The sequence below is a fragment of the Dasypus novemcinctus genome, chromosome 14 (genome assembly GCF_030445035.2).
Source record: "Dasypus novemcinctus isolate mDasNov1 chromosome 14, mDasNov1.1.hap2, whole genome shotgun sequence".
NCBI lineage: Eukaryota > Metazoa > Chordata > Mammalia > Cingulata > Dasypodidae > Dasypus > Dasypus novemcinctus.
The window spans coordinates 95,412,810-95,435,253 of NC_080686.1; the positions used below are offsets into that span (position 1 = coordinate 95,412,810).

The following is a 22,444-nucleotide window of genomic DNA, read 5'->3' on the forward strand; positions in this document are numbered from 1 at the left end:
CAGGACTGCCCATGGGGTCCCTTCCTCTGGGTGAATGAGAGCTGGCCTGTGGATGGTGGGCAGAGCCCACGTTGGATTTTGGCCCTCACTTGTCCCTATTGGATATGGAGCTGGGACCCCCCACCCAAACTTTCAGTCAGCCAGGTGAGTGGCTGTCAGGTACAGCAACCCAGAGTCTGGCCATGGGAAGGTCATGGAAAGATTCTCCAAAGAAGTGAAATTGACTCGAGCCTCAGATCTGTCCTTGGAATTAGGCAGATGAAGGGCACCCCACCAAAGGTCCATTTCCACCCCCTCATCAAGCAGCTTTGTCCACACATATTGAGGTTCCTCCCACACTGAGAGCAAAGGAGCCCTGTTATAAATGCAAGTCAAGGCAGCCACTGAAATGGAATGGAACATTTAGCGTGTCCTTGATTCTATGCCAAGAAACACTGACAAAGAACCTACTGTGTGCAGGGTACCATGAGAATCAATGTCTCTAAAACTGTGGGACAATTCCCATTGTTCAAGCCAACCATGTGGTACTTGTTACAGTATCCCCGACAAACTAAGATAAGAGATGAGATATGGCAAAATCAGAAGGGCATTCCAGACAAAATACCAGTCTGAGCAAAGTCACAGAGGCGCAGAGCTTCATGGCACTGGTTCCTAACAGTCCATGTGGGTGACAGAGAAAAGGCAAGAGGATAGATGGGTGTGGGTAGAGAATGGATGGGTAGGGGGCTGGTACTAAAAGGCTTTAATGACTAGAACAAGTCCACAAATTCAAATGCATACAGGAGTCAGTATGAGAAAGAGAAAAAGAAGTACAAGGCAATAGGGAGGTAAGGGCTGTGATAAAACGGAGAGAGAAACCTCTTCCAAGAGGGGCAACAGCAACTCAGCTCCAGTTGCTTGTTGCCATAGGGTGGGAGGCGGTCTGGGGATTCCAGATATTCTTTTGCAAGAGAATCCACAAATTCAAAATTTATTAAAGAGGTGAAATCTGCCGCCCCCCCCCCCCCCGCCCTTTTTTTTTTTAAACACAGGCCAGCTAAATAAAATGGCTGAGGGCAGCCTTCAGTGGTTAGTCTTCCAGGCAAGACCCTGGTGTGGGTTTGGAAGGTTTGGGGAAAGTAGACAGCTGCACTCACCCAGAACACTAGACATGTGGCTGGTAAATGTGTAATTGATCACAGGGGATTTCTCTGCCATCTCCCAGAAGTCAGAAAGATTCCTTCCTGCAAAAATCACACCAACAGGATGAAACCTCGGGCTCGCCTGCTGGAGTGTGGTGCTTGACTCTCAGCCCAGAGAGCTCGTCAAAGCATGGCTGGTGCTTCACCTGACTTTCCTGTCATCACGCAGATGAAGATGCAGTCGGATCCGTTGGTCTGGCTCACTGTAAGACAAACCAGCACACAACAAGGGCTCAGCAATGGCTCTGAAGCTGGAAGTGTGTGGTCCAAATGAAAATTTAGCCAGAAATCTCCAGCTCAGGATGCGTAGGAAAGTAAGGTTAACTCTTTGGTCTTAAGACAGGCCTGATTTTCTGGTATCTTTTTCATTGAGGGAGGGCAAGCATGCAATGGAATATAATGGCTAAGGGCAGAGCCTCTGGGGCTAGCTGCCAGGGCTACAATGTCAGCTCTGCCACTTTCTAGCTCTGGGAACATGAGTGAACTGCCTGCCTCTGAAGGACTCAGTTTACCCATCTTAACTATGGTAACAATTCAGGTCCCACCATCCCTTCTTTGCAATTCACAAATCCTCAAATCTCTGTAAGATGGAAGGTTTTGTGTGAGTTGGTACCAAAACTCATTTGGCTGCAAAACCTGACTTGATGGACATGAGGCTCTTGTACTCTTTATTTACCCCGCTTAGTGTTAATAGTCACACACTTTGCTGAATGAATATGAAGGCTTGATCACAGCAGGCCACCCTGGATGCTGCTGGAGTGTTACATCACGAAGGGTGTAGAGATACCCTCATATCTTTTCCAAAGTCTGAAAAATTTAGATTCCTAAACATACTTAGCCCCAAGGAGATTGCCTGAAGGCTGTGGACCTGGGGTTGTGTGACTGCTGTGGGATTGACATGAGGATGTGGTGAGATAATCTGGGTGAAGTACTAAGTATGCTGCCTGGAAGACAGGAGGAGCTTAAGAAATAAGCATAACAATTGTTGTTAACATTAATGTGGTGCCATTAGCACTGGTATTAGCTTGGTCACAGTCACCGAGAGCTGGGGTACCTGGGTTAGAGTCTCAGCTCTGCAGAAAGGTCTTGGGCAGTTGCCTTAACCTCACTATGCCAGTTTCCTCGCCTGGGAAGTGGGGGTACACATAGCACCTACACCTGGATTGTAGTGAGGATCCAAAGTAGTGTACATGGGAAGCAACTGGAAGAGTCCCTGGCACCCAGTGGTGACTATTATCTCTCTCTTCCTGCCACCCTTCTCTGTGCCTTAGTATAACACACCATCTTCCTGCTGAGACCAAGGCTCAGTGCCTGAGCAGTGCTCTGCTTTTCAGCATAGGTCCCCCAGGATTTCTGGGGAGCCGGGGGGCGGGCAGGAAGCCACAGGATGAACAAGACATATCTTTGTCAATTATTCTTCAAGAATGAGCTTAGTCTCCATATAGACCTAAATCTGAATTCCGGCTTCAACACCAGGCTCTAACCTTGAGCAAATGATTCAACCTCTCTGCACCTCAGTTTTCTCATCTTTAAAACGAGAGTCTACACAGCCGACAGAAGCTGTCTACTTGAGTCTGACCTGATTCCCCCAATTTTGAACCTGTATTCTTCCTCCAATTTTCTGACCCCAGGAATAGCTCTGGTGTTTGACATTGAATACTGATTATCTAAATAAACCTTACTTGAAGGCTGGCTTAAGGCAGGGATTGGGGGATAGAGTCAGATAGGCTTAATTACATTCCATGATGGCTGCCAAACCTCAAATTTGCCAAGAATTTTCAAGGTGAACAAACCTGAGAGGATGGAGGTTGACTTAAATATTTCTGTGAGATAGCTGGTGGAGTTCCCAATGACGTCCACCAGGAGGGCTGTGAAGTCTGCAAGACAGAGGAAGGAAGTTTATGTTTCTGAATCAGAGACTTGAGGGGAAAGTATATTGTATTTGGATTTTTTAGAGTAGATTTTACAAGTTTGATTTAGTTTACTATGTTGAGAAATATTAACAATCATACAAAAGTACTACTAATTCTTTTTAAAAAGTCTAAATTTCAAGTAGACAGAAAACTCTGTCATCATTATAATCCCTTCTTTCTTCCCTTTGACCTCTCCCTGCCCAATTCCTCTGCCAAAACCAAAAAGCTGAGAAGGCAACATTGCTGAATAATGGTCTTTCTGTTTTTCCCCCGTTATTTCATCTAATTGTTTTAAAATAACAAATGCATCTGATAGAAAGCAACCCCACAGACACTATCTAAATTTATGTTATTTGAGGTTTTCAAAATCAATATCAAATTTAGCAGTGGGTTATAAACTATGGACTATCCAAAGAGAAAGGGTCCTATATGAAATAGCTCACCTTCTCCCCACTTGTTAAGTGGTGAACTTTCTCTCCGAGCATGGTTTGAACAGGGCCATTGCTTAGCATGGTGGACACTATTGGCCAACGAAAGCTCCCACAGCCAAACAGCTGCCACCCCCTCTTCTGCTCATTTATAGTTCACTGGGATCCAACAACTTCTTGGCTTATAAAACAAAGGGTATGGGTTCTAAGAGGCCCAAACAGTGATTTTTCCAGAAGAGGCTTCTTGGGTCTGCTGGATGATCTACCAGTCATGTCTTGTAGAAATGTTTCTTTGACTTAATGGAGTTTTAAGCCTGGACAGGAGCAAACAGCCTTGGCCATAAAAGATTGAAGGTATAGAACCTAGAAAGGTGGGTGAGCGTACTGTGATGACTAATAGAATGTGCAGCATGCCGAGACCAAGGAGGTGGGGCCTCCTGTGTGCAAGCCAGAATCAAGATGCAGTCTTACCACATCTGCACAGACTTGAGGTCGATCTCCTGAAGGAAGAAGTGGTGGTACACCTAGGCAGGTGTCGACCCCTGCTTATGCAGAAGGTGGACTAACCTGCTAGACACTGAAAATGCAGACTTGTGTAAGCTGTTAACTCTGTCCACAGGAAGCTGAGTTTAGTGGGAGAGGCAGAATCATAGAGACCTGCAATGTTTGAATCCATTGGTTTATACTGCCTAGAAGCTGTGAGCATGGCTCTGGAGCCAGGAGCGCAAGGCTGGAATCCAGGTTCTATCCAAGGCTGAGACATGATGGAACTTGCCCAATGTCCCATGGCTGTTACATGGCAGACCTTGGACTTGAGCTCATGTCTGTCCTGGGCCAAAGCCCCCGTTCTTCCCAGCATTTCTCCGGCTGCTCACCTCAACTCTTGCTCAAAACATTTTTGAGATTCTCCCCCTTAGAGCTCCTTTCAGAATCTATTAGCTTCAGAAGAATATCAATTATCAGTACATCAAAGTTATTCTTTGTGTTGGTGAAAAGTTGTATCAAGCAATTTACTAAGTAGCAAGGCTCTTACATACTGATTTCTGACTACCTTCAAATATAAATAGAAGGTAGGAAAAAGAAAACATTTTTGCCTATCACCTGCTTGGCAATGATTTAAGATTCTGTTAATACTCAGTGTTGGCAAGGGTATGGAAAAACATATGCTTTCAAACTTTGTTAGTAAGAGCGTAAACTTGTGCAAGATTTCTAGAAAAAAAATTTAGCAGTTTGAATTATCACAGAATCATTTCCCTGTCAGCCAACAATTCCATTTCTAGGACTTTATCCCTGGAAGATAATTGGGCAAGTACTCCAAGTTATTGCGCACAGGTGGTCAGCACAGCATTGTTTATAATAGTATAAGTTTCAGGAATAAGCTGTGTTTCCAACAAGAAGAGACAAATCAAATAAATTATGGTGCATTACTTCTGTGAATACCATGAATTCATGAAGGATGAGGCATATTTAGACTCACTGCAATGGAATGGTTTTTAGGACATACTGATTTGTTTTTAAAGTGGATTATAGGACGGTGGACTTGGTCCAGTGGTTAGGGCATCTGTCTACCACATGGGAGGTCTGCAGTTCAAACCCCCGGCCTCCCTGACCTGTGTGGAGCTGGCCCATGCGCAGTGCTGATGCGCTCAAGGAGTGCTGTGCCGCGCTGGGGTGTCCCCCGCTTAAGGGAGCCCCACACGCAAGGAGTGCACCCCATAAGGAGAGCTGACCAGCGCGAAAAAAAGTGCAGGCTGCCCAGGAATGGCGCCGAACACATGGAGAGCTGACACAACAAGATGACGCAACAAAAAGAAACATAGATTCCAGTGCAGCTGACAACAGAAGGGCACAAAGAAGAAGACGAAGCAAATAGACACAGAGAACAGACAAGGGCGGGGGTGGGGGGAGGGCAGGGGAGAGAAATAAATAAAAAATAAATAAACGAAAACAATAAAAAAATAAAAGAGGATTATAGTGCTTGTTTTGGCAGCACATATACTAAAATTGAAACAATGCAGAGATTAGCATTATGCATGATTGTAGCATTATACAACTTCTCTAGTAAAGAAAAAATACATTAAAAAGTGGATTATAAAAGTTCATGAAAAGCATGGTGGGTACTGATGGTTGTCTCCTAAAATCCATTCTTCCATCTCCCTTTAGTTAGAGAATATTAAACTTGGTGGGCACATGCCTGGTCAACATAATGACTACATTTCCCAGCCTGCTTTGCAGGAGGATGTGGCCATGTGACTCAATTCTGGCAGGTGGGAGGTGAAAGGAAGCCATGGGAGTGATTTTGAAGGGAAGGGGCTTGCCTTCCAACTCCGTCCGCCTTCACTCTGGCTGGAGTGTGGACGTCGTAGCAAGGGACCTGGGGCTGTGATAAAGAGAGCAAAGGGTCTGTGGAGTGCAGAGAAACCAGCTAGAAGGGACCTGGGCCCCCAAATTCTCAAACGGTCATATTAGCCCTGAATGCATACCAGATTGCCACACTGGAAAGCAATGACTCCTGCCTTCTGTACGCTGCCCTGCTTGGGGTGACCGGGTACAGAAGCCTGGCTGGTTTTAGAAACAACAGAGAATGAGTACATTCTCATGTATATAGTAGGATGGGCAGATAGGAGGGGAGAGGGGTGGGGGACTAGGAAAGGTGGACATGTAGCTTAGGGGATTTGATGATAAGGGGGCTTCATGATGTTAAAATGTTAGTAGCGATTACCTGTGGATGTTGGCAGAGCAGGTATTTTTTGCTTTCTTGGTTTTACCTGTCCATGTTGCTTAGCATTTTGATGTCACTGTACATTGTTTGTAAAATTAATACAATTAAGCTATTTTTATAGGAGAAAACATGAAAATGCACCCTCAAAGAAGGTCTATATCAGGGAATTGAGGATATGCAAAAGTGACTTGGGCCTGAAGAGTATCTGCAAAGAAGTTTACCCCCACCGGTTTTGAGTAATGGAAAAATGCTGGCCCAAATCTCATGGTAGCAATTTGAGGGGAAATTGCCAGGTGCTTTGTGGCTGTCAAACCTTGTGAAAATCGCTGTGGTTTGCTGGCGCTCACCAGAAAAGCAGCATTCTACGTTATCAGATGATGTTGCCTGGCTCAATGCTTGCCAAAAATCATTCAGGTGTGTGGAAATACCGTTTGGCTGACCAAATAGAACGGTCGGCCCTGTCCTAGTGGCTGCGATGGTTTTGTCTTTTTATGTTTATCTCCCACGCAATCAGAGCAGAGACTCGAGACCCCAGCACCGCACGCCCCACAGCAGGGGCTAATGGGGGCATGAGAAAGATGTGAGCGTGAAGAACCTTATTTCCTCCAAAATGGCTTTTGTCAGTGAGACTCCCAGGGTGAGTTAAATAAGCTATTGGCTATTAAGCCAGCAGTGCAAGCGTCGGCTTTTAGTGCTCGTTCCATATTAGCACAATATGTAAATTTTTCCTGATAGTTGTTCCAGAAATTCAACTTTGTGGAATCTAGTCTCAGAAAATATTCTGTAACAGGAAAAGCTTTATGCACAGAGATGTTCAATACAGGATTTTTTATGTTGGGAAAAAATCTAGAATTGATACATACATCCATTAGCAGCATACTAAGAAAATGCTTACCTCCATAGTGAATGTAGATATTGCAAATGATTGCAAAGAGTTTGTAATATCATGAAGAATATTTTTAGTGTTAGGTTAAGTGAGAAAAAGAGCAGAGGACTCTGGTCTACTTCAGCGCTTGCTTCCCTCACAGTCTGTTCTTTAAAGAAGGAGCCAGAGGCATCCTTTTAAAATGGACAACGGGCGGCGGACTTGGCCCAGTGGTTAGGGCGTCCACCTACCACATGGGAGGTCCGCGGTTCAAACCCCGGGCTCCTTGACCCATGTGCAGCTGGCCCATGCGCAGTGCTGATGCGTGCAAGGAGTGCCCCACCATGCAGGGGTGTCCCCCACATAGGGGAGCCCCATACGCAAGGAGTGTGCCCTGTAAGGAGAGCCGCCCAGCGCGAAAGAAAGTGCAGCCTGCCCAGGAATGGTGCCACACGCACAGAGAGCTGACACAACAAGATGACGCAACAAAAAGAAACACAGATTCCCAGTGCCGCTGACAACAACAGAAGCCGACAAAGAAGATGCAGCAAATAGACACAGAGAACAGACAACCAGGGTGGGGGCAGGGAGGGGAGAGAAATAAATAAATAAATCTTTAAAATAAAATAAAATAAAATAGATGACAAATGATGCTGTTCCTCTGTACACTGTCTTCCTTCTCATTCAGAGCGAAAATTAAAATCCTGGCAGCAGCCTGTAAGCTTCTACATGATCTGCAACACCCTTCCCTCCCTGCCTTCACTGTTCTGAGCTCATTCCCCTCAACTCTGCCCTGGCTCACCTGCTCCAGACACACAAGCCTTCCCAGTCCTCACTCTGCTGCCTCAGGGCCTTGGCCTGGAACACTCTTCTCCCAGGTGCTGCAGGGTGGGCCCCCTGTCTTCTTGCAGATCTCCTCTACCCCCATCTCATTAGAGAAGGCTTCCCTGTCATCCCACACACAGCCCCACTTTCCCACCCTCACCTCTTCTGCTGCTGTGCCCATTGGGGACAGCATCAGACAGTAGACCTGGATGTTGCTGTTTATCTGTTTGTTCTCTGTCCCCTCCTCCAGAACACAAGCTCCAAGAGAGCAGGGGGTGTGTCCGTTGTACCAGGCTGGTATCCTTCCCACCCCACCACACCCAGAAGAATGCTTGGCTCAGAAAGTAATTGCTGAATGAAGGAATTAGTTGTGACAATGTAATTTTCACTTCTATTTTTCAGGAGTCTCTAAATATAAGGAACATGTAAAACTAATTATAAAATAATGCATGAATATACTGTCATTGAAACAATTCAGATAATACAAGCCCTCACTGTATTAGTTAGAAGGCTCCGGAGAAATAGAACCAGCAAGATATATAGATATATATGAATTGGCTCACACGGCCATGGGGGCAGGCACGGCAAGTCTGCACTCTGTACAGTAGACCACAAGCTGGAAACAGCAGTACAGGTGATGGGAAGCCCTTAGACTGAATTCCCCAGGGGAAGCTGGCTAGCTGGGAATCCTGGCGAAAGCCAATTTTGAAGTTGAAGCAGAAATTCTTCTGACATCTGAAATCTTCAGTTCCGGCTATTAAGACCTCTAACTGGCTGGGTGAGGAGACTCTCCACGTGGCTGAGGGCAAGCTCCTTTGTTGATTGTAGATGCAATCAACTGATTATAGATGCAAATCCCATCTTAAATACCCTCACATTAACAGCTTACCAAACAAGTGGACACCATAACCTAGCCAAGCTGACACATGAAATTAGCCATCACATCCTTTGATCAACAAAACACACATGCCAATCCTCTTTTCTGAGGTAATCACCCATCACACTGGTGTCTAGAAATTGGTGTCGTTTTCATTAATGAAATTGTATTCTATGCATTATTTTCTAGCTTTCCTTTATCAGTTAAAAATAGCTTGTAGATTTTTTCTGTGTAAATATCTAGAGATGTCTCACTTCTATTCTGGAAATTTACATAGAATTCAGGGGTCGGTGGCCTAGGGGCCAAATCTGGGCATGCTAATTCATTTTTGTGTCATCTATGATTGTTTTCCGGAGTTAGATTATACAGCTGTTTATTTAACCATGTCCCTGTTGATGGATATTTAGGTTATTCCTGGATTTTTCTATTAAAACAATGCTGCTCGAACATCTTTGTACTTGACTCTTTGTGCACATATAACTATTTCTCTAGGGTAAAAGCCAAGAAGAGAACTTCCTGGGAGAATGAATTTGCACATATTCAAACATAAGAGATGTCACTGTATTTTCTGTCTTACTCTGAGGGAAAAAATACAAATTTTATCTAAAAGACAAAGGCAAACTCTGGAAACGTGTATGTCTAATGGCTAGAGCCACCTACCTGATAAGTCATTGGTCCGATTGTTTAAACAGTAGCAATATCTTGTGGGGAATGTGGCAGGATCCACGGATTTCAGGCTAGAAACTGTGAAGAGAGACAATCCACACAGTGGTCTTGACCCATTGCCCGGACCTCCCAGTCAACCACCCACCGTCATCACCAAGAAAGAAGAGCCAGGTAATACACTTAACTGTTGTAAATGGCCACAGAAAACTTGTGGAAGGCAAACAAACTGTAGGAAGTAATGCTCAGCAAGGAGAAGAACTTCTTTCTATCTGTCAGAAGATATCGGAGTAAACAAACCAACAAGTGCCTACTCAGAATAGTAAACAATCTTATGAATAAAGTAATTAATATAATAAAAAAACAACACCTAAACAAAAATAATATAAGAATAAAATATAAGAATAAATAAAATAAAAGCAATGGACATGAAAGTAAGTGAAATAAATGCTATATTTTCTGATTTCTCCCTAAGCTCTGAAAACTCAATGAGATTTCAAGGTGGTTGAGTTTCCTTTGGCTACTGTAACAAATTCCACAAACTGTGTGGTTTACAACAAAAATTTATTTTCTCTTGGTTTTGGAGGCCAGAAATCTAAAATTCAGCAGGGCTGTACCCCATCCTGGGACTCTAGGGGAGAATCCATTTTTTGCTTCTTCCACCTTGTAGAGGCTGGCAACACTCCTTGGCTCGTGGTGGCACTTCTCTCTGCTCTGCCTTCATATCACCTTCTCCTCTGTGTGTCTATCTCAGCCTCTCAAAAGGACACTTGTGATGACATTTAGGGCTCACCCAGATAATCTAGGGTAGTCTCCTCATCTCAAACTCCTTAACTTAATCACATCTATTACTGTATAAAGCAGTGTCTTAGTCTGTCAGAGCTGCTGTGACAAATATCACACAATGGGTTTGCTTAAAGAACAGAAATTTACTGTCTCACAGTTTTGGAGGTTAGAACCCCAACATCAAGGGCTTGATTTCTCCAGAGTCTGTAGTATTCTGGGATGGCCTCCATCACATGGTGATTTCTCTCTTTATCCGGGTTCTCCTACTAACAGAGTGCAACTGAATTTCCTTTATTTACAAGCACTCCAGTCATGTGGATTGAAGCCCGCCCTGATTCAATGTAGCCTCATCGTTATAGGATCTTTGAAGATCCTTTTCACAAATGAGACCACACCTTAACTTGTAATGACATTTTCAAAAACCCTATTTACAAATGGGTTCGCACCCACACAAACATGTATTAAGATTTGAACATGTCTTTTGTACGGGACACGATTCAATCCCCAACAGGTAGAAACCTCTCTTTTTCCATATCAGGTAGTATTCACAGTTTCTGGGATTTAGGCAATGAATGTACCTTTGGGTGGCCATTTTCAGCCCTTTACACAATGAATTTTTTTTTTTTTAATCAGGAGATCTAACAAAAATGACCAGGTCTAAAAAGTAATAAAAACAAACAAAAAATGAAAAACCACATAACACAACCAAACAAAAATGACCAGGTCTAGGGATAGATGAGAGAGTGTCATGCTGACATTCAATCAGTGCCTGCTCTAGGGATCTATCTGGGAGGTGGCGTATAGGGAGGTTTTCCAGACTGAGTCTTCCACCTGCACCAGGACACCTGTGTGCGTGTTAAAATGCACAATCTGGGGGAAGTGAGGTGGGAGTGGGTGTGCACAGAAACTCAGAGTTGAGCGAGCTCCTCCAGTAATCTTTCTTCATGTAAATTTGTGGCCCACTGGGATAGTGGCTAGATGGTGGAAGCAGTCAACTTTGGTGCGCATCTGGTGCGCATCTGAATCGCCTGTGGAGCTGGCCTCACCAGCCCCAGGACATGCTAATTAATGCGGTGCACCTGGGAGGAGCTCTGTGCGGAAGTGGGATTTCTGCCAGTTTGAATAGCCCAGTATTTAGTTTCCCAAGTTTTCACAATGACAAGAATCACCAAAGGCACCTGGTAAAAATATGTTTTTGGCACCCTGCAAATTCAACTGAATCAGGATCTCCAGGAGTAGGGGAGGCTGTGTAGTTAATCATTCCAGAAGCTTCTCATCGAGTGGCAAGTGTGGAAAATTATGGGCTAGATCAGGGGCTTTGAGTCAAACTGACCTGAAATCCAATTCTTTACAGCGATGGGTGTGCTTTAATTTCTGTGTCTATAAGAAGGGAGTGACAAGACCACCTCACAGGGTTTCGCCAGGATTTGATTAGTTTTTGGAAGAGTTTGAGCTCCTTCAAGGTGTGAGTGACTCCTCTGACTCTCTGCAACATCCTGCAGAGTCTGACTCAGAGAAGAACAGGATTTAGAGAAGTCAGGGTTGGATGGGCTAGATGCTCGTGCAGCCCCATCCTTCCTTCTGATGCTCCAGTCCCTCCATGGTACCCACTCAGAGACACTGCCATTTAATGATACACTTCCCAAGGCAGTCCTAGGGAGGGCAGTTCTCAGTTGAACAACTCAAGGACATTGGCTGTATCTCTGTGACCACAGCTTCAGGCACTGGGACTGGGTCCTGATAGGCTCTCAAGTAACGTTTGAAGAGTAAACACTTAAATGTAAGCCACCATGCACAGTTGTGCAGTTCGTATACTGCACAGCCTTAGAGCATGGCTTTCACAGTGACCTTGGAGGTGAAACTCTCTTCTTACAGATAGACAGTGAACAGCTTTGATTACATTGCAAAAATGTAAAGCCTTCTCCAACCGGCATTCTCCAGCTCCCTTACTCTGCATAATTTACAATGCAATTTACTGTGCATAAATCACCTATTTGTTATGTTTGTTTGCTTTCCTTTGTCCCTCCTCACACTAGAATGGAAGGTACCCAGGGAGTACATTTTTATGAGGTTTGTTAACTGTTGTACACCCAGCAACTAGACCAGTCCTGGCCCATGACAGGTGCTCCATAAACATTTATGAAATCAAGTAGAATATAAATAATACGAAAATGAGCTTACACTAGGGATACTACATGTTATGCTGTCATTTTGGAGCATTCTAGTTCTAGATACACAACTTCTGGTTTTGGTTTTAATGATTCAGACACTCCCATTTATTAAGTATATGCTAAATATAAGTAATTTTGCTAGAGGCTAAAAAGCAAAGAAAGAAAAAAATGAAATAATATTCTAAGTATTCGATAGGGCTCCTTTTTTTAAAAGTGAGAAATTCAGAATCATATTAACTTATGACATGAATGATTATAGTTGTGACAATATAGTTATGATAAACACCTGCCCATACACCATGCTGGAAAGCAGGTGCTCTCTCACAAGACCTCCCGCTCCATTTCGAGGTTTCCATCTCATCAGGAATTAGGTAGGACGACATGCTCCCTGACCACGGAGGAGCTGAGACAGAGCAGTGATGTGCCTTGCCCAGGTTCACAGAGAGGGCCGGCAGCGAAACTGGTACAAGACACAAACAGGCCCAGGTTGGCCGAGGAAAAAGCCATTTACCTTTTAGAGCTCTTCCCAGCATGCCGTTCACCAGTTCCGTCAGGTTAAGGGTGGACAGGTCGACTGACTTGGCAGGTAGCTCTGAAAGAGATTCAAAGGCATCGTCACCAACGGGGCAGCAGATAAAGTTCATTGTTTCTAAAATTCAGGCAGATGGGTTCCCCTATTCAACAAACATTTATTGAACATGCCTCAAGTGCAGGCACAAGGAATTCAAAGATGAGAGGCTATTCCTGTCCCAAGGAGGTCACAGCCAGGGACACAGACGGTCACACGCTGAAGCAGATGGGAGAAGTTCCACGGAAGCCCAAGGAACATGATTTTAGCGAGCATGTTATCTATCTGGAGAGATAGGGAATGAGGGGAAATATTTTATATATAATGGGAAACCCAAGGAAATGGTGGGATTTCTCAACTGCTATGGATTTAGAAGTGCCAACACTCAGTGACAGAAGGGCTCAAACCCTGGCTGGACGTTGTTCCCACCTGGGAAGACTTTCTAAGAATTCTATAATTGGCTGCCTTGGCTCTATCCTCGGATATATGCATTTAATTGGTCTGGGATGTGGCTCAGACATCAGTATTAAAAGAAAAAAGATTCCCAGGTGTTTGTCACATGCAGCCAAGTTAGAGTTGCTGCTGGGTCATAACCCCCTTCTCTCAGCTGTTGTCTGCAGAATCTGGCCACAACAGTCGACAAGGTAGAAACAGTGGTGGATGCTCCTCTTTATGTTTTTACATTGTCTTTTTCAACTTTTACAGTTCCACACAGGTAACTGTGTGGAAGAGCAATTTGAAGGTTAGAAAGATGCTGTTAACCCATTGTGGGAATCGGGACTAAGCACTGGGGAGGGGGCAGGCCAGCTGTGGTAGCATTGAAGGCCACCCCCTCTTCCTACCTTCCTTCTCTTCTCATGCCAGGCACCAGGAAGGGAAAAAGCCTTCCTGAGAGCAGTGTGAGCCTCCAACCCACAGCCCCTGCCAAGGCCTCAGGTCCCCGGGGAACTCTGCGGCAAAGCAGATCCCAGGGTCCCACCCCAGCTCCTCACCTGGCTGGATGTGGCCTAGCAATCTGCATGTTAGTAAGTGCCCGACATGAGTCTGATGCAGGAGGTCTAATCCACCCCTCTCCTTTCTGGGTTGGAAAACCAGCTGAGGCTCAGAGCAAAGTAACTTGCTAAACTAGCACTGCTGAGCCACGGTAACCATGGGCTCAGAACCTTCTTCCTAGAGCTGCAGATCGGGGCTCTTCCAAAATAACAGGCCACTTCCTCACTTGGCAAATTTCACGCTATCAAAGAATAACTTGCCAAAGGAAGGGGAAATGTTTACGGTGATGATGATGGCACATCAGAGCCTTTGCGCATTCATGTTTCTTTATTCATTCAGTGAATATTCCATGAGGGCCAAGTGATCTGCTAGGTGTGGGTATAAAGAGAGGTAAAGAGAAGGAACAGGTCCCTACCTTCATGGAGCTTACTGTCTGAGGGAGGGGAGGGAGACTCATAGGGGATGAGCAGGGAGCAGGGAACACCTTATCAGGTGTGCTTAACCTAGAAGTGACCTCAAACTGAAAGATAAATTATTTTGGATTAGATGCCATGTGATCATAGGACATTTATTGTTACAATGAGTATTGTTACAATGATTATCCTTGTTGCATTCAGATGGAGAAGGTGCTTTATTTCATTTTATAGATGGAAAAACCAAGGCACCAAGGGGCTAAAAATTGTGCTTGGTGCTACCGAGGATTGAAGGCTGGCTGACTTACCTGTTGCAGCAAGGAAGTCTCTGTCTTTTTCCTTCTTAACTTCTATATTCCCAGACTCTGAAATAAAGGTTTTCATGAGAGAAATAGTATCCTGGAAGCACAGCTTCAAAGAATTTGCAAAAGCCTTATAAACCACTTTGTCCAACCTTCCCTTTGAAGGGTGAGGAATTGGAGGTCCAGAAAAGGGTGAGTTGCTGTGAGGAAACTAGAATGCAGATCTCTCACCTATCTTATCTCTTCCTGCGAGCCTTCCTCCCCAGGTTGGAAACCCCCTGCTTTTCTAGTACCATGTGGAAATTTGGGTCAAATCAACTATTACTGCTTAAGTCAGCTTGGCCTTTTACGAGTTCTCAGGTTCTTCTGTTAAAGATCAGAGCTAACCATAGAGGTAGGTGTGGGCTGGGAGTTTCCTTCCCAACAGCCCAGCTGACCACGGGGGGGGGGGGGATGGGCAGAGTATGTTGAGACAAACATTTATAAGCCATCAGGACCAGAGCGGTCAAAACAGCAGTAGCCCAGCTCAGGGGTGCGCGGCTCTCTCCCCTCAGGTGCTTTACATGAATAGCCTGCCCTGCAGCAGATGCAGCGCTACCTGTGGGCAGCCCCCCAACCTTGCTTGTTACCTCCTCAGGCAACAGGGCCTTTCCTGAAGGGGAGGGGCTGGGTGGTCTGGATCTCCAGGGCTGCAGGGAGGCTATAGGCCTCGGGGCTGGCAGGATTCCCAGCCTTTTAAGCAACAGCGGTGGCCCCGGCAATCTTGCTAACCAAGACGCCTCTCATTTTGCCAGCGGAAACTTAATTCTAACATTCCTTTAGCTAATGACAAACCCTTGGGTGGATTTTTCTCTTCCCTTGGGTGGATTTGGAAAACAATATTTGAAGTGTGAACTGAACACCCCTGAAGTGTGGGTTTCTGAATAGGATGCTGTACAGAAGCAATTTTCAAATAAATTGCCAGACAGATACTGTAATACCCTTGTTTCTTTCTTTTTCTTTTTTTGATTAAAAAATGGCAATAGTAGTGTCCTTAAAATAGAAGATACTTGACCCTTTTTCACACTTGGCCATGCTGAGAATTTCTTTACCTTTTATCCTTCATGATTAGCTGTGGAGCAGGTATTGTTCTCATTTAAAGAGGAGAAAATCGGAGATCTGTTGGGACTTGAATCATATCCCCAAAGAAAGCCAAGTTCGAGTCCTAACCTGTGATCCTGTGCCTGGGAACCCATTTGTAAATAGGACCTTTGAAGAATCTACCAGGCCAGATGGAGGAGGGTGGGCTTTAACCCAGTACGGCTGCAACTCTGATAAGTAGGGAAATTCGGATGCAGTCAGCTGGGAGAAGCCAGAAAGGGCCGTGTTCCACGGGACAGAGGCAAAGATGCGGCTACGAGTCGGGGAAGGCCGAGGATGCCTGCCAAGTGAGAACCAGGACGCTGCAGAAGGGAACGCGGGGTGCCTTGATACTGGGACTCCAGCCTCCTGAACTGCGAAACAATAAATTCCTGTTGTTTAAGCCACCTGGTTGTGTGGTATTTGTCATAGCAGCCCTAGGGAACTAAGACAAGGCTCATACAAGGGAAGTATTTATTAAAATTATAATACCATGTTTATATATAAGAAATTGATACAATTAATCGCCTCTGGGGAAAGGAAGTGTTTGGCTGGTGGGGAACGTTTTAACTCTATATACTTTTGTATCTTTTGCATTTTGAACTATGTAAATCTGTTGCATATTTAAAAATAAATAATATTTTGAAAACATAGAGTAAAAAACCCAAAACAAAATCTTACAATTTAAAAAAAATTTTTTTTGACTGCTTGTTTACCAAAATGTTGGGAATTAGAAATTCAGCTCCTACTCCTTTGTGCATTTTCTGTTACACTGAGTTCGCCATCTCCCTGTGCAGCCAATTTCATACCACCAAAAAAAAAAAGGCGAAATGAAATTTTTATGAAAGTGATGATGACAAATAACAATACCTCCCATTTATGAAGTCTTCTGTCACTAATACAATGTCACAGTCTTTGTGGATTTAATAAGATCATGAGAATTCAAGTGATCCATGAATCATAAAGAAATGAGCAACTCATGGGAGGTATAATTATGACAGTTAGGACTTCAGAAATTCTCAAGACATGGGTCCAATCTCCATTTTACAGAGAGAGAAAGTAAGGCTCAGGGAAGCCGAGGAAGGCTCCCAGGAGCAGAGTGAGCTGGGAGGAGCTCCTGCCCATTCACCTGCTGCAGGTAGGAAGGTCATTCCATTTGCTTTCTTGGCTTCTTCTTTAATGCTAGACACTAAAATGAAAAAGATTTCATCAGGCAAATTATAACCCAGGCTTATAACATCAGAGAGAATTTAAACCCTCATAGCTGTTTAACAGACGAGAACATTAGAATTTTGAAGGGTGACGTGACGCTTAAAATCTCACATCTAGTTTATTCAGTCATTCAATTATTTATTCATCAAATACATATTGACATCCATAATATATTAATGATAGATAATATTATGGAACACCTAATGTGATAAAGAATAATAGGACTGGGGGATTGAAGGAACTGGCGATGAAGAGGTAGGCATGTGAAAGACTTGCTATGTTAGCCAAAGAGAAGTAGGGAGTTGTTACATAATTTGGGTGGAGGGAAGACAATGAAGAGAAAGCTTGGAAGGTGAAATAGGGAGATTTATGAAAAGATCATGCAGATTGAAGAGTGGAGAATGGTTCACAGGAATTCAAGAGAAGAAGCAGGGTGCTGATTTAGAAATTTCCTTCAGTGGTCCAGGAAAAAAAAAAGATCACTGTTTGGACAAAGGTGGTGGCAGTGAAGGTAGAGGGAAATCTATTCCATAAATGGGGCTCGAACCCAAAAAATCAAGGGAGAACACCAAAAATATAAAATTTAGTCACCACAGGAAGACACCACTGCCATTTTTAGCAAACTCACTCAGGATTCTCGGCTGAAATGTTGGCCACTGAGATTCTCTAAAGCACAGTGAAAACCTAACTTAGCTTCTAAAGCAGATAAAAGCATGTTTGCTTGAACTCTAACCAGACCCACCTGTGTTCCCCAGGGACTGGAGACATAAGAGCACCATGCACAGCCGTGCTGGAGGACCACGTAGCAGGAAACCCAGCATGTTTGTGATACTCTGGTCCACCTGGAAGCAAGCAAGAAGCCCTTGGGGGTAACGGGCTGAATTACCAACCACATCCATTAAGAATATATTGCCTTTGAGAACAGCGCATGGGGACTCATTAGAATTACAATCTGAAAAGAGAGTATACTAGTTAAGATAGGTTTGGTCAGACTGAAGCAACAAATCAAATCCACAATCTCCTTGATTTCATGTGATAATGAAAGTTAATTTCTTGCTTAGAGTACATATTCACTGCAAATTGTCACTCAGGGACCCTGGTTTATGGAGGTTCCATCATCTTACAGTTCTGCCTCTGGTACATCCTTTGTCACTCTGGCAGTGAAAAAGAGGGCTGGAGGATCATGCACCAGTTCTTAAATGCTTTGGCAGGCTTCCTGCCAAACACACTCATACTTATAGCCCATTGGTCCCAATGACACACACATCCTGCACGATGGCAGGGAGACTGGGAACATGAGGGGTGCTTGCCTAGTCAGGAAGCAGTGTCACCTCCGGGGGTCTTCTGACTTTTGAGACTGGAAGTACCCTCCAAATATGGCATTACCACTGCTCATTGAAAATAATAATCCCTGAGCTTAGATGCGTGTTCGGTCTCTTCCCTGCCCTGAAGCACTGTGTGCCAGACTTTCCCCTGAGGATTTGCTGTGCACAATCAGCATGGCAGGTAGAGCTGCAAAACTGGAAAGAATAAGAGTAAGAGCAAAATGTCATTGAGCACTTTCTGTGAGCACAGAATACTGACCGGTGGTCATTATCATTTAATAATGACACAATCTCTATGTGTAGGTATCCATGGAATGTCCATCTAACATAAGGGTTGCCTATATCAGAAACTTGCCATTGGTGGAGAAAGGACTACATCTGAAAGGTGACTTGGAGAGGGGAAGAAATGTTTCAGGAATTGAGCATCTTCAAGTCAAATCGTATTTTAAGAAGTTCTGCTATCCATTTGAGATACAACCACCCTTCCCATTGGAATTTTCTTGAGAGGTCTTATTCAACATTTAAGTAGATTTTGTGGGTTTTTTCCCCACTGAGGTGAAATTCACATAACATAAATTAGCTATTTTAAAGTATACGATTCAGTGACATTCAGCTATGCTGTGTGCCCACCACCTCCACTAGTTACAAACTATTTTCATCACTCCAAAAGGAAGCACAAAAAGAAGATGTTCCTCATTCTACCTAACCCCTTTCCCCAGCTCTTGGGCAACCACTCATCTACATTCTGTCTCTATAGATTTTTAATTGCTTTTTAATTGTTGGTAGATGCCAGACTGGTATATCTCCAGAATGCCACCTGGACAGTCAGGCCTTCGAAGGAGATGGAGGCTAGGGCTTTCTTGGAGAACTCTTCTCATAAATCTGTTCACTGTCTGAACCTCAGTTCTCCTCATCTGAAAAGTGGGGATAATAGAACCTGGTTCATAGGATCTTTGTGAGGATTTAGGATGATGTACCCAAAGAACATAGTAGGTGCTGCTTGGCATACTTGGCATGCTCAGGGTTGGCAACACAGAGATGGATTAGACACAGCCGTTGCCCTCAAGCTATTTAGTGACTTGGAAGAGAAAGGCACAAAACCAACCAATTCACACTCAAGGCAGACTGTGCAAAGTTCTCCATTGAGAGATTTATGAAGGAAGACAGAGAGAGAGAGATGGAGACAGAGAGAGGGGAGGCTGGTGAGCCCACGACTTAGCATCATCTCTCCAGCATAGGGCTACTGGGAATGGGGATAGGTGGACAATCTGGTGAATCAGGTGAGGATTCTTTCCTTCAGCTGTTGAAATAGTACTTCACTTTACTGAGCTTCCTATGCCAAATGGAGGGTGATAGTTACCTTGAAGGTATTTTGTGAAGACTAAATGAGATCATGAAATATGGCTCTTTGTGCAATCTCTTGGACATGGCAGATATTTCAAAATCTTAGTTTCTTTCTCATTCTTTGATCTTTTCTCCTCCTCCTCCTCCCTTTCTTCTTCCATGTCCATTCTGGAGCCCAGCACATGGGATGAGCAGATAAAAACTTAGAAAAGCAAAAGCATGATCTCTAATTGCATACTAGATTAAAATTTTTTGGCTCTTGCTTCATTATGTCAACCACTGCCATCAATTTCCTAAGTGTAAACATGCTACATTTAGTACTTTAAGAGCTACTCTCTTTATTGCTTTTCTTCTTGGAGCAAAATGCATTTTTCCTTCTGTCTAGGTTTTTATCCTTTGTCATTGACCAAACCAACCATGTATTTGGAGAAGGGTGCAAGATTTAGCAAATAAAAATACAGGACATCCAGGAAAAATTGAATTTGAGATAGACAACAATTTTTTTTTTAGCATATTTCATACAATATTTGAAACAACCCTAGTTTGGAGAGTCAAAGGACTTTATTTAAGGGAGCTTGATTTTACCACAGGCCTGGTGCAGAACTGGGCTTGGAGGAGTTGCTCAATGAATTCTCTGCTGAGTTAAACCAAATCTCCAGACTCAAATACAAGCTGCGAGCATCATACCACCTAGACTCCAGAAAGCCCTTTTACCAATTCCCACATCAGTAAGTATTCCATTTGAGCTTCTCATTTTTCACTCTCAATCCCACCCCAGAGAGGAAAAAAAATGAGAGGTTGGAGAGAGATGGAGGCAGCGTGGAGTGGTTTGTGAGAGGAAGAGGGTCCTTTATTCCCAATGACAGCACACACAGAAGAACCGGCTGGAGTGCACCCCACAGCAAAATGGGAGGTTCTGGGCTTCCTAGCCCTTCCCTTCTAAGCCCTGGACCACTGTGGGAGAGTGTCAGGCAGGGCGAGAAGCCCCAGTTTTAAGATCAGGCGGTCTTGATCTGAATCTTGAGTTGGCCACTAACTGGTGTCATCTGGGTCAAATTATTTCACCTCAACACATTAAAAAAATACATTAGTGGGGAATATTCAGCATCATTTTACTAGCATGGCCCCTGGAGCTAGATTGCCTGGATTTGCTTCCTGGCTCTGTCACTTACTAGCTGTGCAAATTGCAACAGCTTTCTGTGCCCTGTGCCTCAGTTTCCTCCTCCGAGGCTGTCATGTGGATTACAATGTTTTATATTTATAACCGGCATGGACTGGGAAGCAGAATTGGCCCAGTGGTTAGGGTGTCCGTCTATCACATGGGAGGGCCATGGTTCAAACCCCAGGCCTCATTGACCCGTGTGGAGCTGGCCCATGCGCAGTGCTGATGCGCACAAGGAGTGCCCTGCCACGCAGGGGTGTCCCCCGCGTAGGGGAGCCCCATGCGCAAGGAGTGCACCCCGTAAGGAGAGCCGCCCAGGGCGAAAGAAAGTGCAGCCTGCCCAGGAATGGTGCCGCCCACACGGAGAACTGACACAACAAGATGACGCAACAAAAAGAGACACTGATTCCTGTGCCGCTGACAACAGATGCGGACAAAGAAGAAGACACAGCAAATAGACACAGAGAACAGACAACCGGGGGGGAGAGGGAAGGGGAGAGAAATAAATAAACATATCTTAAAAAACAACAACAACAACAACAACAAAAAACAGGCATGGACTGAAATACTCAGAAAAGATGAATCCATTGAGGCCAAACACAGGTGGATATTGCCAGGGGCTGGTCAAGGGGGGTTGGGGAGACACTGTTCAATGGGAGAGGGGTTCCTTTTGGAGAATGAAAATGTTGTGGAACTTGATAGTGGTAGTGGCTGCACAACACTTGAGTGTGCTTAAGGCACTGAATTGCTCTCTTTAAAATGTTAATTTTATGTTCTGTGAATTTCATCTAAAAAACCCCCAAACTCCTAAAAAAATGCATGGAACCATGCCAGGTACAGAGCAAGCGCTAGACAAATGTTTAACAAATAAAAAAAGCCATGATCAGACATTGGAGCTCTGATTGCACTTCTGACAATGGTCCCTGTGTGGAGGAAGTTACAATTCTCAGGTAAAAGCCACCCAAAGTCACATCTGATGGAAGATGGATAAAGAAGGCTAAAATTGTGCTCTAAAACTCTGTTATAATTATTTCACTGCATTCCTCCAAGGCTACTATTGGATAATTACCATTTATTCATAAATCACCATTTCCTTGGTGACACTGGCAGAAAAGCAAGTCACTTCAAAATGGGGTGGCAATAATACAAATTACTCAGCATCTGCTTTATGAGCATGGCCTCTGCTTTTCACCTTGTCAAGGAGCCTGTAAGCAAGCTGTTGGTATTTTGATTTTATGAGAGAAAGACCAAGAATCAGTGGTGGGGTTGGCTGCCCCGGGTCTGCCGACTCCTGAGTGGAAGCAGCGGGATTTGAACCACGGTCTCACAGATACACAGTCCAGGTCCTTTCCCCCATGTGCCCCTCGACTACCTGCCAAACAAAAGCCCATCCCAGAGTGCCACTAATGGGGCCCGATGTTGAAGACCAACAGAATTGATTATTCTGAAATGCCTTGGTGGAGAGTAGTTAGAAATCCTCCAGGAGAAGGGCTCGAGGAGCACCATGTGACCAAAGAACCGAGAATCTGGTCAAGAGTCTGTGAAATCAATGTCTGTGCTTTATGGGCAACAGCC

The 22,444-nt window shown here is 44.3% G+C and overlaps 1 protein-coding gene across 2 annotated transcripts in view; it reads right to left on the reverse strand.

The window, feature by feature from the left end:
* The window catches only part of HHLA1 (HHLA1 neighbor of OC90), a 43,463-nt gene that overhangs the window by 19,930 nt on the left and 1,089 nt on the right, over positions 1 to 22,444 (reverse strand). The window contains exons 2-10 of one of the 2 annotated variants that reach the window (XM_058276044.2): positions 17,781 to 17,880; positions 16,956 to 17,015; positions 14,714 to 14,770; positions 12,943 to 13,023; positions 9,663 to 9,746; positions 9,472 to 9,555; positions 2,975 to 3,058; positions 1,328 to 1,384; positions 1,137 to 1,223 (exon numbers count right to left, since the gene is read on the reverse strand). In XM_058276044.2, coding sequence (XP_058132027.1) covers positions 1,137 to 1,223; positions 1,328 to 1,384; positions 2,975 to 3,058; positions 9,472 to 9,555; positions 9,663 to 9,746; positions 12,943 to 13,023; positions 14,714 to 14,770; positions 16,956 to 17,015; positions 17,781 to 17,859 — 673 coding nt within the window. In that variant the 5' untranslated portion in view covers positions 17,860 to 17,880. Of the gene's footprint in view, positions 1 to 1,136; positions 1,224 to 1,327; positions 1,385 to 2,974; positions 3,059 to 9,471; positions 9,556 to 9,662; positions 9,747 to 12,942; positions 13,024 to 14,713; positions 14,771 to 16,955; positions 17,016 to 17,780; positions 18,022 to 22,444 lie in introns of those variants that run through there. The other variant, XM_058276043.2, reaches the window with a different exon arrangement.